Genomic DNA, 12,699 nt, shown 5'->3' on the forward strand with positions numbered 1-12,699 from the left:
TGAATAAAAGATGTTAAACTACCTAAATCTCAGCCATTCATTATCACAGACCAATTTTTATTTGCTTTAATGAGTAACATTTGTCTTACCTGGGGTTGTGTGACTGGGGGTGGGTATCCATCTCTGAGTCGGATCTGGCCCTTAATTGTTTTACCTCTCTGTTCAATTCTGTTGCAGATAAGCATGCTCCATTTAAAATACTAAGGGTAAAAGACAGATCTAATCCATGATTCACCCATGAATTGTCTGAAAAAGTACAGGAAAGAAACTTAACCTAGGCTAAGGCTAGGTTGACTGATTCTGCATCTGATTGGCAGTCATTTGAGATATAGATGTCTAACTCTGATTAGAAAGGCAAAATTGACATCTGACATTTTCTGAGCGTGGTGGAAATCCAGCTAACTTCTAGAAAGTAGTCAAGTCCTTGAAGCTAAATTTCACCCCCGTATTGCCCCAGCAGGTTATGACAATCCCTGGTCCTCTAATAGATCAAATGAACATTTTTGATGCTTTAAATAGCTATTTTGCCTCAGCTGGCCACCTATTTGAAAGAATCGTTTCTGAAAATTCGTTTAATTCCACCTTTATTAAAATAATAATATATATATTTTTTAAAACAGCTTGCAGAGAATGATCCACTCCTAGGCACACATTCTTTATTTTCAACCGTTTGTTGTCTCTGACGTTTGTTGTCTCAAGTGCCTTGCTAAAAATCCATCTAAAAAAATCTCTGCCTCACTTATTGCAGAAACATTAACCTATATTTTTTACTTGACAATTGTTTCTGGTATTATCCCTAAGATCTGGAAAGCGGCACATGTCCTCCTCCTACACAAAGGCGGAGACCATTTGACTTAGCTTGGAAATAGGATGGTAGTTATCTATCTTGCATTGTCAAAGTATTAGAATCCCTGGCCAACTCTCAGCTAAGAAATTTTAACTTAGCATTCTATTCTTAATGTGTGCCAATCTGGTTTTAGACCTGGACATAGCATAATTTCAGCTGCTATGCTCGTCTTAAAATGTATTCCTTCTCCCTCTGTTTTGGAAGGACTCACTGATGTGACATGACTGGATCTGTGAAAGCTATGTAAGAGAACCCTTGCTTTCACCTAATTGTCCAATCAGGTTAGATCAGTGACTGAACAGGTACATGCTCATTGGGAGTTGTAGGTTTGTGTACCTTAGGTCCCAGGCTGGTCCAGCCAATCTTTGGATCAATGCCTCTCTGGTAGACCGCCTGAAACTCTGCGAGGATTATGGGATAGTTGGCCTCCAAGACCTCAATGTCATGTCGATGGGCGTCACGTGGGAAAAAAGGAATGCTGGGGACATCTGGGAGGAAGAAGAGATGAGGCTTTTGGATGGAGGAGCGATCATTTAATGTGGCCTGAGAAAGACAAATCACAGAGAAAGAGTCATACATTCTAGAGAAAGAACTAAACATTAGACATTGGTTAATACACATGTATTGTAATTGTTTTACACTGAGGATGAAAACAAACAAAAACATGCAAGGGATGTTTTGTAAATATTTTTATTTTTGCTTTCTGTTCTTTAAATGCCAACCACCAGGACATCAAACACACACAGGGAGGCTGGGAACAACATAAGCAGGTTAGGGATTGTCTGTCTTTTCTGAAAGAAATAAAACAAATCATATTCTAATGCTATCCAAGGCCTTTATACACATGGTTACTCTTTCAATAGCATATGACATGTATTAATTACAGTGTTAGAATGTTGCATTCAGAATGACAGAATGACAGAATGACTGCTCATTAGCTTGAAGGGGGGTCCCTCGCAGCGTGGTGAGAAGGCAACAACTGTTGGTGCAATTATTAGAAAATGGAAGAAGTTCAAGATGAAGGTCAATCACCCTCGGTCTGGGGCTCCATGCAAGATCTCACCTCGTGGGGCATCAATGATCATGAGGAAGGTGAGGGATCAGCCCAGAACTACACGGCAGGACCTGGTCAATGACCTGAAGAGAGCTGGGACCACAGTCTCAAAGAAAACCATTAGCAACACACTACTCCGTCATGGATTAAAATTCTACAGCACATGCAAGGTCACCCTGCTCAAGCCAGCGCATGTACAGGCCCATCTGAAGTTTGCCAATGACCATCTGGATGATGGTCATTGGAGGAGGAATGGGAGAAGGTATTGTGGTCTGATGAGCTAAAAATAGAGCTTTTTGGTCTAAACTCCACTCACCGTGTTTGGAGGAAGAAGAAGGATGAGTACAACCCCAAGAACACCATCCCAACCGTGAAGCATGGAGGTGGAAACAACATTCTTTGGGGATGCTTTTCTGCAAAGGGGACAGGACGACTGCACCATATTGAGGGGAGGATGGATGGGGCCATGTATCGCGAGATCTTGGCCAACAACCTCCTTCCCTCAGTAAGAGCATTGAAGATGGGTCGTGGATTCCAGCATGACAACGACCCGAAACACACAGCCAGGGCAACTAAGGAGTGGCTCCATAAGAAGCATCTCAAGGTCCTGGAGTGGCCTAGCCAGGCTCCAGACCTGAACCCAATAGAAAATCTTTGGAGGGAGCTGAAAGTCCGTATTGCCCAATGACAGCTCCGAAACCTGAAGGATCTGGAGAAGGTCTGTATGGAGGAGTGGGCAAAATCCCTGCTGCAGTGTGTGCAAACCTGGTCAAGAACTACAGGAAACGTATGGACTCTGTAATTGCAAACAAAGGTTTCTGTACCAATTATTAAGTTCTGCTTTTCTGATGTATCAAATACTTATGTCATGCAATAAAATGCAAATTAATTACTTAAAAATCATACAATGTGATTTTCTGGATTTTTGTTTTAGATTCCGTCTCTCACAATTGAAGTGTACCTATGATAAAAATTACAGACCTCTACATGCTTTGTAAGTAGGAAAACCTGCAAAATCGGCAGTGTATCAAATACTTGTTCTCCCCACTGTATATGATTCCAAGTTTCCGTGTGGTCTTTGTATAATGTACATATACACTGTATATATATCCAACACACATTTTTTGACCCTGTTCTATTGATTTCAACGTGATATCAATATGATTGATGAAGAAAATAGTGTTGTGTTCACCTTTCCAAGTTGGCGACTCACTTGAAACAAAATGTAGAAATCCAAAATGTAGCTGGCTGTCTTCTACAAGTTGTCATAAACCAGTGAAATCGACTGCATTCGGAAAGTATTCAGAACCCTTGACTTTTTCCACATTTTGTTACGTTACTGCCTTATTCTAAAATTGATTACAAAAAATGTTTTCCCTCACACTCACACACACACACACTACCCCACAATGACAAAACAAAAATGGTTTAAGAACTGTTTGCAAATTTATGAAAATAAATAAATATATTACATAAAAAATATATATATTACATAAGTATTCAGACCCTTTACTCAGTGCTTTGTTGAAGAGCCTTTGGCAGCGATTACAGACTCAAGTCTTCTTGGGTATGATGCAACAAGTTTGGCACACCTGTATTTTTGGGAGTTTCTCCCATTCTTCTCTGCAGATCCTCTCAAGCTCTGTCAGGTTGGATGGGGAGAGTCGCTGCACAGCTATTTTCAGGTTTCTCCAGAGATGTTCAATCTGGTTCAAGTCCTGTTGTCCTGTTGGAAAGTGAACCTTTCCAGAGTGACCATCTGGTTCTTGGTCACCTCCCTGACGCCTTTCCAAATCATGTCCAATCAATTGAATTTACCACAGGGGGACTCCAATCAAGTTGTAGAAACATCAAGGATGTTCAATGGAAACAGGATGGACCTGAGGTCAATTTCGAGTCTCATAGCAAATGGTCTGAATACTTGTGTAAATAAGGTGTTCATTGTTAATACATTTGCAAACATTTCTAAAAACCTGTTTTTGCTTTATCATTATGGGGTGTTGTGTGTAGATTGAGTGGGAAATCATTTTAGAATAAGGATGTAATGTAAGAAAATGTGGAAAAGGTCAAGAGGTCTGAAAACTTAAAATATTTTCTTAAACAGGACATGCAACCTGACTATTTCCCCCACCCAACTCTCCTTCTATTGATTTCAACTTGATAAAGGCAAGTGTCGCGTTTCTTTTTACACTTTGGTGACCCCAAAACCAAAATGTTCTTTGGATGGTGGACCATTCTTGATAAACATAGGAAACTGTTGAGCATAAAAAACCCAGCAGCGTTGAAGTTCTTGACACAAATTGTTGCGTCTGGCACCTACTACCATACCCCGTTCAAACATTTCGATTTTTGTAATTTAGCAGACGCTCTTATCCAGAGCGACTTACAGGAGCAAAAAGTGCCTTGCTCAAGGGTACAGACATTTTTCACCTAGTCGGCTCAGGGATTCAAACCAGCGACCTATTGGTTACTGGCCCAACGTTCTTAACTGCAAGGCTACCTTTAATATTTTGTCTTGTCCATTCACCCTCTGAATGGCACTAACACAATCCATGTCTCAAGACTTGAACATTTCTTTAACTTGTCTCCTCCCCTAACCTGCCTTTCTCTAAACAGAATATTCAGTCAACCTTTTAATCTGTTCTTGATTATGGTGATATTATTTATCAAAGTGCAGCTTTTACTACTCTTAAACCTTTGAATGCAATCTATACCATAGTGCCCTTCATTTTGTTACAGGTGACAGTTTTGATACTCATCACTGCATCCTGTATCAAAAAGGTTGGCTGGACTTGGCTAAAGACCCATAGATCTCTACATTACTCCCTTTTTGTTTACAAGGCCCTACTTCAAAACTTCTGTCTTATCTAACTTTACTGTTGAAGTATAGACACCCGAGTTGCCACACTGTTCACAGGATTGGTTAACTCAAGGTTCCTATGGTCTCCATCGAACTAGGTAAATCAGCTTTTAGTTTTAATGCACCGTATTGCTGGAACAAAACTCAAAAAATACATTTCTTCTTGATGTTCTGGTGCCATTCAGGCAATTTAAAGTATTGACTGGGGACTTATTTGTGGAGGAATGTAACTATTTTTTGGGGTGATTTGTGATGTTTTATTTGTGATTCCGATGACCATGCTGTACTATTATACAGGGTGTATTTGAAAAGGAGGTAAATAAAAGGCAATAAAAGGTAATAAGAGGTAAAAAGAGGTAAATAAAAGGAAATAAACGGTAATAAAGGGTAATGAGGTAAATAAAAGGTAATAAAAATAAAATCTATATTGATTGAAGTGGATTTAACAAATTACATCAATAAGGGATCATAGCTTTCACCTGGTCAGTCTACTGTATGTCATGGAATGAGCAGGTGTTCCTGATGTTTTGTATACTCAGTATATTAAAAAATGTTTCTGCATTTGATTTGAAAATGGGCTATTTATCAAAATGTCTGGTCAAAAGGAAGCATCAACAGCATCATTATTGTGCGTGCAAAGCAACACTACTATTAATTACACTTCAATTACTTATTATTATTATTATTACCTACAGCTTTTATACGAAAGATCCCATTTCAACTAAATAATGTGCAGAAAGGTCTAACTTAAGTTTCTTACATTTTTATTTGATATTTCATTTTTACTATTTTCTACATTATAAAATAATAGTGAAGACATCAAAACTATGAAATAACACATATGGAATCATGTAACCAAAAAAAGTGTTAGATTCTTCAAAGTAGCCACCATGGCTTGATGACAGCTTTGCACACTCTTGGCATTCTCTCCACCAGCTTCATCTAAAATGCTTTTCCAACAGTCTTGAAGGAGTTCCCCCAAGCTGAGCCATTGTTGGCTGCTTTTCCTTCACTCTGCGGTCCAACTCATCCCAAACCATTTCAATTGGGTTGAGATCGGGTGATTGTGGAGGACAGGTCATCTGACGCAGCACTCCATCACTCTCCTTCTTGGTCAAATAGCCCTTACACAGCCTGGAGGTGTTGGGTCATTGTACTTCTGAAAAACAAATTATATTGTGGAGTAAAGTACATTGCGTCGACGCAAGGGATAGTTAGAACGCTGATTATGCGTTGGTACACAGGCGGTAAAGTGTTTCTCTCCTCGCTGAATGACTGAGCAATATAAACCGATAATTGTTCATGTCTTCAAGATTGAATTTGAATTAACTGAATGGCGAGGATGAAGAAGAAGGTGATTGAATTTAGAACAATAGCGTACAAATGTATCTTCCTCTGTCCAGCGTGCAGAACAGCTCACACCAAGGAAAATACAACTTTTTTGTTGTTTCTACATTATCAGAAGAAGCTACCTGGACTGTAACCTATTTCTGACTATAAACTCATGTTTTATTGTAAGAGAAACGGAAATGGCTTCAGGACAACGAAAGAAAGTTGATATGAAAACCAATAGAACAGGAGAGAAATGGCATAGTGGTGGGCCAATAGGAAATACAATGGAAATATATTTGCCAAAATTACACTGTGTTGATCCCATGTTTTATGAGCTGAAATAAAAAATCCCAGAAATGTTCCATACACACCAAAAAAAAAATCAAAAATGTTACGCACAAATTTGTTGACATCCCTGTTAGTGAGCATTTCTCCTTTGCCAAGATAATCCATCCATTTGACAGGTGTAGCATATTAAGAAGCTGATTAAACAGCAGGATAATTACACAGGTCCACCTTGTGCTGGGGACAATAAAAGGCCACTGAAATGTGCAGTTTTGTCACAATACAATGCCACAGATGTCTTAAGTTTTGAGGGAGTGTGCAATTGGCATGCTGACTGCAGGAATGTCACCCAGAGCTGTCGGCAGATAATTTAAATGTTAATTTCTTTACAATAAGCCGCCTCCATCATTTTAGAGAATTTGGCATTACGTCATACCGGCCTCACGTGTAACCACACCAGCCCAAGACGTCCAAATCTGTCTTCTTCACCTGTGGGATTGTCTGAGACCAGCCACTCGGACAGCTGATGAAACTGGGTTAGCACATCCAAAGAACTTCTGCACAAACTGTCTCAGGGATGCTCATCTGCGTGCTCGTCGTCCTCACCAGGGTCTTGACCTGACTGCAGTTCAGAGTCGTAACCAACTTCAGTGGGCAAATGCTCACCTTTGATGGCCATTGGCATGCTGGAGAAATGTGCTCTTCACGGATGAATCCAAGTTTCAACTGTACCGGACAGAGTGCCCCATGGTGGCAGTGGGGTTATGGTTTGGGCAGGCATATGCGACGGACAATGAACACAATTAAATTTTTTATGAATTATGAATGGCAATTTGAATGCACAAAGATACCGTGACGAGATCCTGAGGCCCAATGTTTTGCCATTCATCTGCCGCCATCACATTTCAGCATGATACTGCACACAGGATCTGTACAAAATGTCCCAGTTCTTCCATGGCATGCTTATTCAGCATGTTTGGGATGTTCTGGATCGACGTGTACGATAGCGTGTTCCAGTTCCCGCCAATATCCAGCAACTTCGCACAGCATTAAAGAGGAGTGGGACAACATTCCACTGACCACAATCAACAACCTGATCAACTCTATACGAAGGAGATGTGTTGCACTGCATGAGGCAGATGATGGTCACACCAGATACAGACTGGTTTCCTGTAAAGTACTTCAGTAAAATTACTTTGTCGTATCTGTACTTTACTATTTAACAACTTTTACTATTACTTCACTGCATTCCTGAAGAAAATAACGTACTTTTTACTCCATACATATTCCCTGACACCCAAAAGTACTCATGACAGGAAAATGGTCCAATTCACATACTTATAAAGAGAACATCCCTGGTCATCTCTACTGCCTCTGATCTGGCAGACTAACTAAACAAATGCTTTGTTTGTAAATGACGTCAGTGTTGGAGTGTGCCCTTGGCTGTACGTAAATAAAATAAAAACATTGTGCCATCTGGTTTGCTTAATTATTTATATACTTTATTTTGATATTCAAATATATTTTAAACCAAATACTTTAATAAGTCTTGCTCAAGTAGTATTTTCTATTAAAACGGTATCTTTACTTTTACTCCAAGTATTATAAATTGGGAAATTTTTCACCACTGGGTATTTGTGACCAATAGATGCATATCTGTATTCCCAGTCCCAGAGAAACAAAAAAAGATAATTGAAATTAAACTGTTCCACAAAAATGCACATATGAAAATCAGATTTTTTTATGTAAGGCATAATAAGTATCCTATTTTCCAAAATCAAAATTGCACCATTTTATTAACCCATGTTCTCTCAACTTCGGGTGTCACGTCTGCTGCTGCTCCTCCCCTCCGGTGTACGACATTGCCAGAGTACTAACCACCGGTCCTGGGATTCATCATTACGCACACCTGGCACTCATCATTATGCGCACCTGTTCATCATTAGGATTCACACTTGGACTCCATTACCTTCATCATCTCCTCCTCTTTATATGTCAGTCTCCCATGTTCACTCACCAGTTGGGATTGTTCTTGTGTATCGGCAGTTTGCCTTATGTTAGTGTCGTGTTCTTGGTTTTGTTGTTTTATTAAAATGTTGCTCCTTCTTCCGACTCACCTCCCATCATTACATCGGGACCACCGGCCAGGCGATATTTTTTGCTTGATGCAGAACTAGTGCGAGAGGAGAGACTCTCGGACAGAAACATCCACACCTCCATTAGTTTACAAAAGGATAGAATAATTAACAGGTCGATCGTGAGCTACCAGTAGCTCGCAGCCCATCTATGAGTAGCTCACCAAACAATTCTGATAGTGAATGCAATTCCACCACTAACTGTCAAACAAATCTCACAAGTATCAGACACCGCAATACAACATTGACATTATCCCACCCCTGTTTAGCCACTATTGGCTTAAAAAGCCAAACCTAACAATATCTGCCCATTCATTTCCAGCAATATTGTCATCTGTCTGTGTGGTACATGTGTTTGTCTCACTCCATGTGTAGCCAGTTGTGATAACTGTCTGATAACAGTTGTGGGTTGACAGAAAAACCTTCCCCTAAACGTTCAATAAAATGCTAACCGCAAAGTAGGCTAACCTGGCAGAAGTACTGTATATCATGAGTAAGTATATCATTAGTATCTATTATTTGCAAATATTGCGCTAGATGCGCAATTCTGAAGTAATCCTGCTGCTGCTGAATGCTGTTCATAGTCGCCATTGTGGCATTCCCGACACATAAGTATCCGTCAAAAACACCACAACAAAGTGGCGTACCAGTGTATGAAATCAATGCCTAGGCTACATGAGTGTGTCTCCTGCTTTTCAGAGTCCAAAAGAGCCTCTTCATTCAGTTTGGCGTGGGAGGAGGAGAAAGGAGGGTAACTACTCCAGTCGCTTATCCTATTCCTCCCTCTTTGGCCCAATGACTTGAGAGAAAGTTGACTGGGCTAATGTCAGGGGACACTCAAGAACTTGGATACCTGTGTCAATACCTGCTTCCAACTAGCCAGCTTGCAATGGAGGTCACGCCACCTGGAATAGCTAATGAACATTTCCAGCGCTGTGGAAGCTGAGTTTGTTATGTTCTTGTCCGGTACAATATTGACAATCCAGAGCTCCAATGCAGCAATTGTTTGCTGGTGGAGGATTACAGGAATGGGGTGGCTATACTTAGCAAACAAATCTCAATTCTATGCAAACTTATGGGAAAACTCTAATTGGAACTCCTATGGCTGGACGCTGCTTGGGCAAGATGGATGTTTCCCCGCCTTGTGATCTGTCGCTATCCAAATGGCTTGTGCTATCTGGAACTTGCCTGCCTATGAAATTATTTCCATCTGCTTCTCCTCATCCATCCTGAGGTGAAGTAGACTGAGAACAGCAATAAGAATGTTCCAATCAGCGCTGGTCCCATTTCACAAGTAGTGGAAAACGAAGGCAGCGGCATGCTGCTAAGCGGACGGGAGTAACTGCGATAGGTTCGGAGCAGATTGACATAAGGAATAGCTTCGCTGCACTGGTGCCTGATCTACCTGCGCCTTCAGCGCTGGGACTGCCTGTGTCTGCGGCAGCGGTGCTGACTCCAACTACGTTGTCAAGTTTAGCTCCTTTCCTCCTCTATGGATCTGACGGGACACTGGCTGCTGTGGGAGGTCTAGACCTATGGCCGGGACCAGCGGGCGTACGCTATTTGTATTTACTAGGGATCCCCATTAGCTGTTGGCAAGGCAGCAGCTTCTCTTCCTGGGGTCCAAGCATAGTAGGCACTTACATTACATGTAAAAGAAAAGATAAAACAGTACATCATACAATTACACCACTACATAGCTACAATACAAAATGTACAGTGCCTTGCAAAAGTATTCGGCCCCCTTGAACTTTGCGACCTTTTGCCACATTTCAGGCTTCAAACATAAAGATATAAAACTGTATTTTTTTGTGAAGAATCAACAACAAGTGGGACACAATCATGAAGTGGAACGACATTTATTGGATATTTCAAACTTTTTTAACAAATCAAAAACTGAAAAATTGGGCGTGCAAAATTATTCAGCCCCTTTACTTTCAGTGCAGCAAACTCTCTCCAGAAGTTCAGTGAGGATCTCAGAATGATCCAATGTTGACCTAAATGACTAATGATGATAAATACAATCCACCTGTTTGAAATCAAGTCTCCGTATAAATGCACCTGCACTGTGATAGTCTCAGAGGTCCGTTAAAAGCGCAGAGAGCATCATGAAGAACAAGGAACACACCAGGCAGGTCCGAGATACTGTTGTGAAGAAGTTTAAAGCCAGATTTGGATACAAAAAGATTTCCCAAGCTTTAAACATCCCAAGGAGCACTGTGCAAGCGATAATATTGAAATGGAAGGAGTATCAGACCACTGCAAATCTACCAAGACCTGGCCGTCCTTCTAAACTTTCAGCTCATACAAGGAGAAGACTGATCAGAGATGCAGCCAAGAGGCCCATGATCACTCTGGATGAACTGCAGAGATCTACAGCTGAGGTGGGAGACTCTGTCCATAGGACAACAATCAGTCGTATATTGCACAAATCTGGCCTTTATGGAAGAGTGGCAAGAAGAAAGCCATTTCTTAAAGATATCCATAAAAAATGTTGGTAAAAGTTTGCCACAAGCCACCTGGGAGACACACCAAATGTGGAAGAAGGTGCTCTGGTCAGATGAAACAAAAAAACTAAACTTTTTGGCAACAATGCAAAACGTTATGTTTGGCGTAAAAGCAACACACCATCCCCACTGTCAAACATGGTGGTGGCAGCATCATGGTTTGGGCCTGCTTTTCTTCAGCAGGGACAGGGAAGATGGTTAAAATTGATGGGAAGATGGATGGAGCCAAATACAGGACCATTCTGGAAGAAAACCTGATGGAGTCTGCAAAAGACCTGAGACTGGGACGGAGATTTGTCTTCCAACAAGACAATGATTCAAAACATAAAGCAAAATCTACAATGGAATGGTTCAAAAATAAACATATCCAGGTGTTAGAATGGCCAAGTCAAAGTCCAGACCTGAATCCAATCGAGAATCTGTGGAAAGAACTGAAAACTGCTGTTCACAAATGCTCTCCATCCAACCTCACTGAGCTCGAGCTGTTGTTGCAAGGAGAAATGGGAAAAAATGTCAGTCTCTCGATGTGCAAAACTGATAGAGACATACCCCAAGCGACTTACAGCTGTAATCGCAGCAAAAGGTGGCGCTACAAAGTATTAACTTAATAAGGGGGCTGAATAATTTTGCACGCCCAATTTTTCAGTTTTTGATTTGTTAAAAAAGTTTGAAATATCCAATAAATGTCGTTCCACTTCATGATTGTGTCCCACTTGTTGTTGATTCTTCACAAAAAAATACAGTTTTATATCTTTATGTTTGAAGCCTGAAATGTGGCAAAAGGTCGCAAAGTTCAAGGGGGCCGAATACTTTCGCAAGGCACTGTACATGGTATAATGATTCTCTACTACACTATACTTGCTTGTTTTGTCAACTGTTCGAATTTCAGCGAACAGAAAATGGCAGAGCGATTTCTGCATATTGCATCTTTAATATTAGAATTAGAATGGATCAATACAATGGCATAGCCCACCCTGTTCTTCATTCATAAGTGGTGATTACATAATTATGCATCACTGTTTTCCCTCGCTTATCAACTCACCCAATCTACCCCTTTATCCCCATTATACTTTACTTAATCTTTTTTAATCTGTTGTAATATGTGTGAAATTAGTTTAGGTTCAGTTTCAAGGAAATTATCGGAGTGATTATCTGTTGGGCACTGCACTTTCTACTGTCGGAAGAAGGAGCGGAGCAGGCCCTACTGTCGGGAGGAGATGCAACGGGGGGAAACCATTCCCTCCTAAAACTCCAGTTCTGTTTGTGATATTAAGATTCTAACACAGACAGTGTGTTATACAGACTTATTTATAAAAAGTCAAGGACGGAGGGTGGCATGACTTGAAAAATTGCAGAGTAATAAATAAATACAATTCATGAGCAGCCAGAATGACTGCTTTAGCGTTAAAGGTAGACTCAGGAATATGATGTAGATGCAGAAAGAAAATGGTATCGTGGGTCAATTTCTGCAACAAGTAAGAGCATTGAAGTGCGAGGCTCAACTCCTCCGCTGTTTTGGTGCACATGCACAGAAAGTGTGTGACTGTGTGAGAGCGAAGTGTTGCAAATATCACCATGTTAAAATGTTTAGTGTTGCTCGTGGTAAAGTCATTTAGCGGAGTCTACTTTTAAGAAAGGCTTTTCACAGCACCGTAAAAGTTCTATACAGAACCTTTTGA

General features: G+C 40.6%; 2 protein-coding genes across 4 annotated transcripts in view; one reads left to right on the forward strand and one right to left on the reverse strand.

Annotated features, from left to right (window-relative positions):
- asphd1 (aspartate beta-hydroxylase domain containing 1) overlaps positions 1–12,699 on the reverse strand; it is a 65,992-nt gene that overhangs the window by 27,130 nt on the left and 26,163 nt on the right. The window contains exon 3 of the mRNA XM_021624315.2: positions 1,184–1,390. Coding sequence (XP_021479990.1) covers positions 1,184–1,390 — 207 coding nt within the window. The remainder of the gene's footprint in view (positions 1–1,183; positions 1,391–12,699) is intronic.
- Positions 1–12,699, forward strand: part of sez6l2 (seizure related 6 homolog (mouse)-like 2) — a 109,753-nt gene that overhangs the window by 8,362 nt on the left and 88,692 nt on the right. The gene's annotated exons all lie outside the window — the stretch shown is intronic.

Source organism: Oncorhynchus mykiss, chromosome 12 (genome assembly GCF_013265735.2).
Source record: "Oncorhynchus mykiss isolate Arlee chromosome 12, USDA_OmykA_1.1, whole genome shotgun sequence".
Taxonomy (NCBI): Eukaryota; Metazoa; Chordata; class Actinopteri; order Salmoniformes; family Salmonidae; genus Oncorhynchus; species Oncorhynchus mykiss.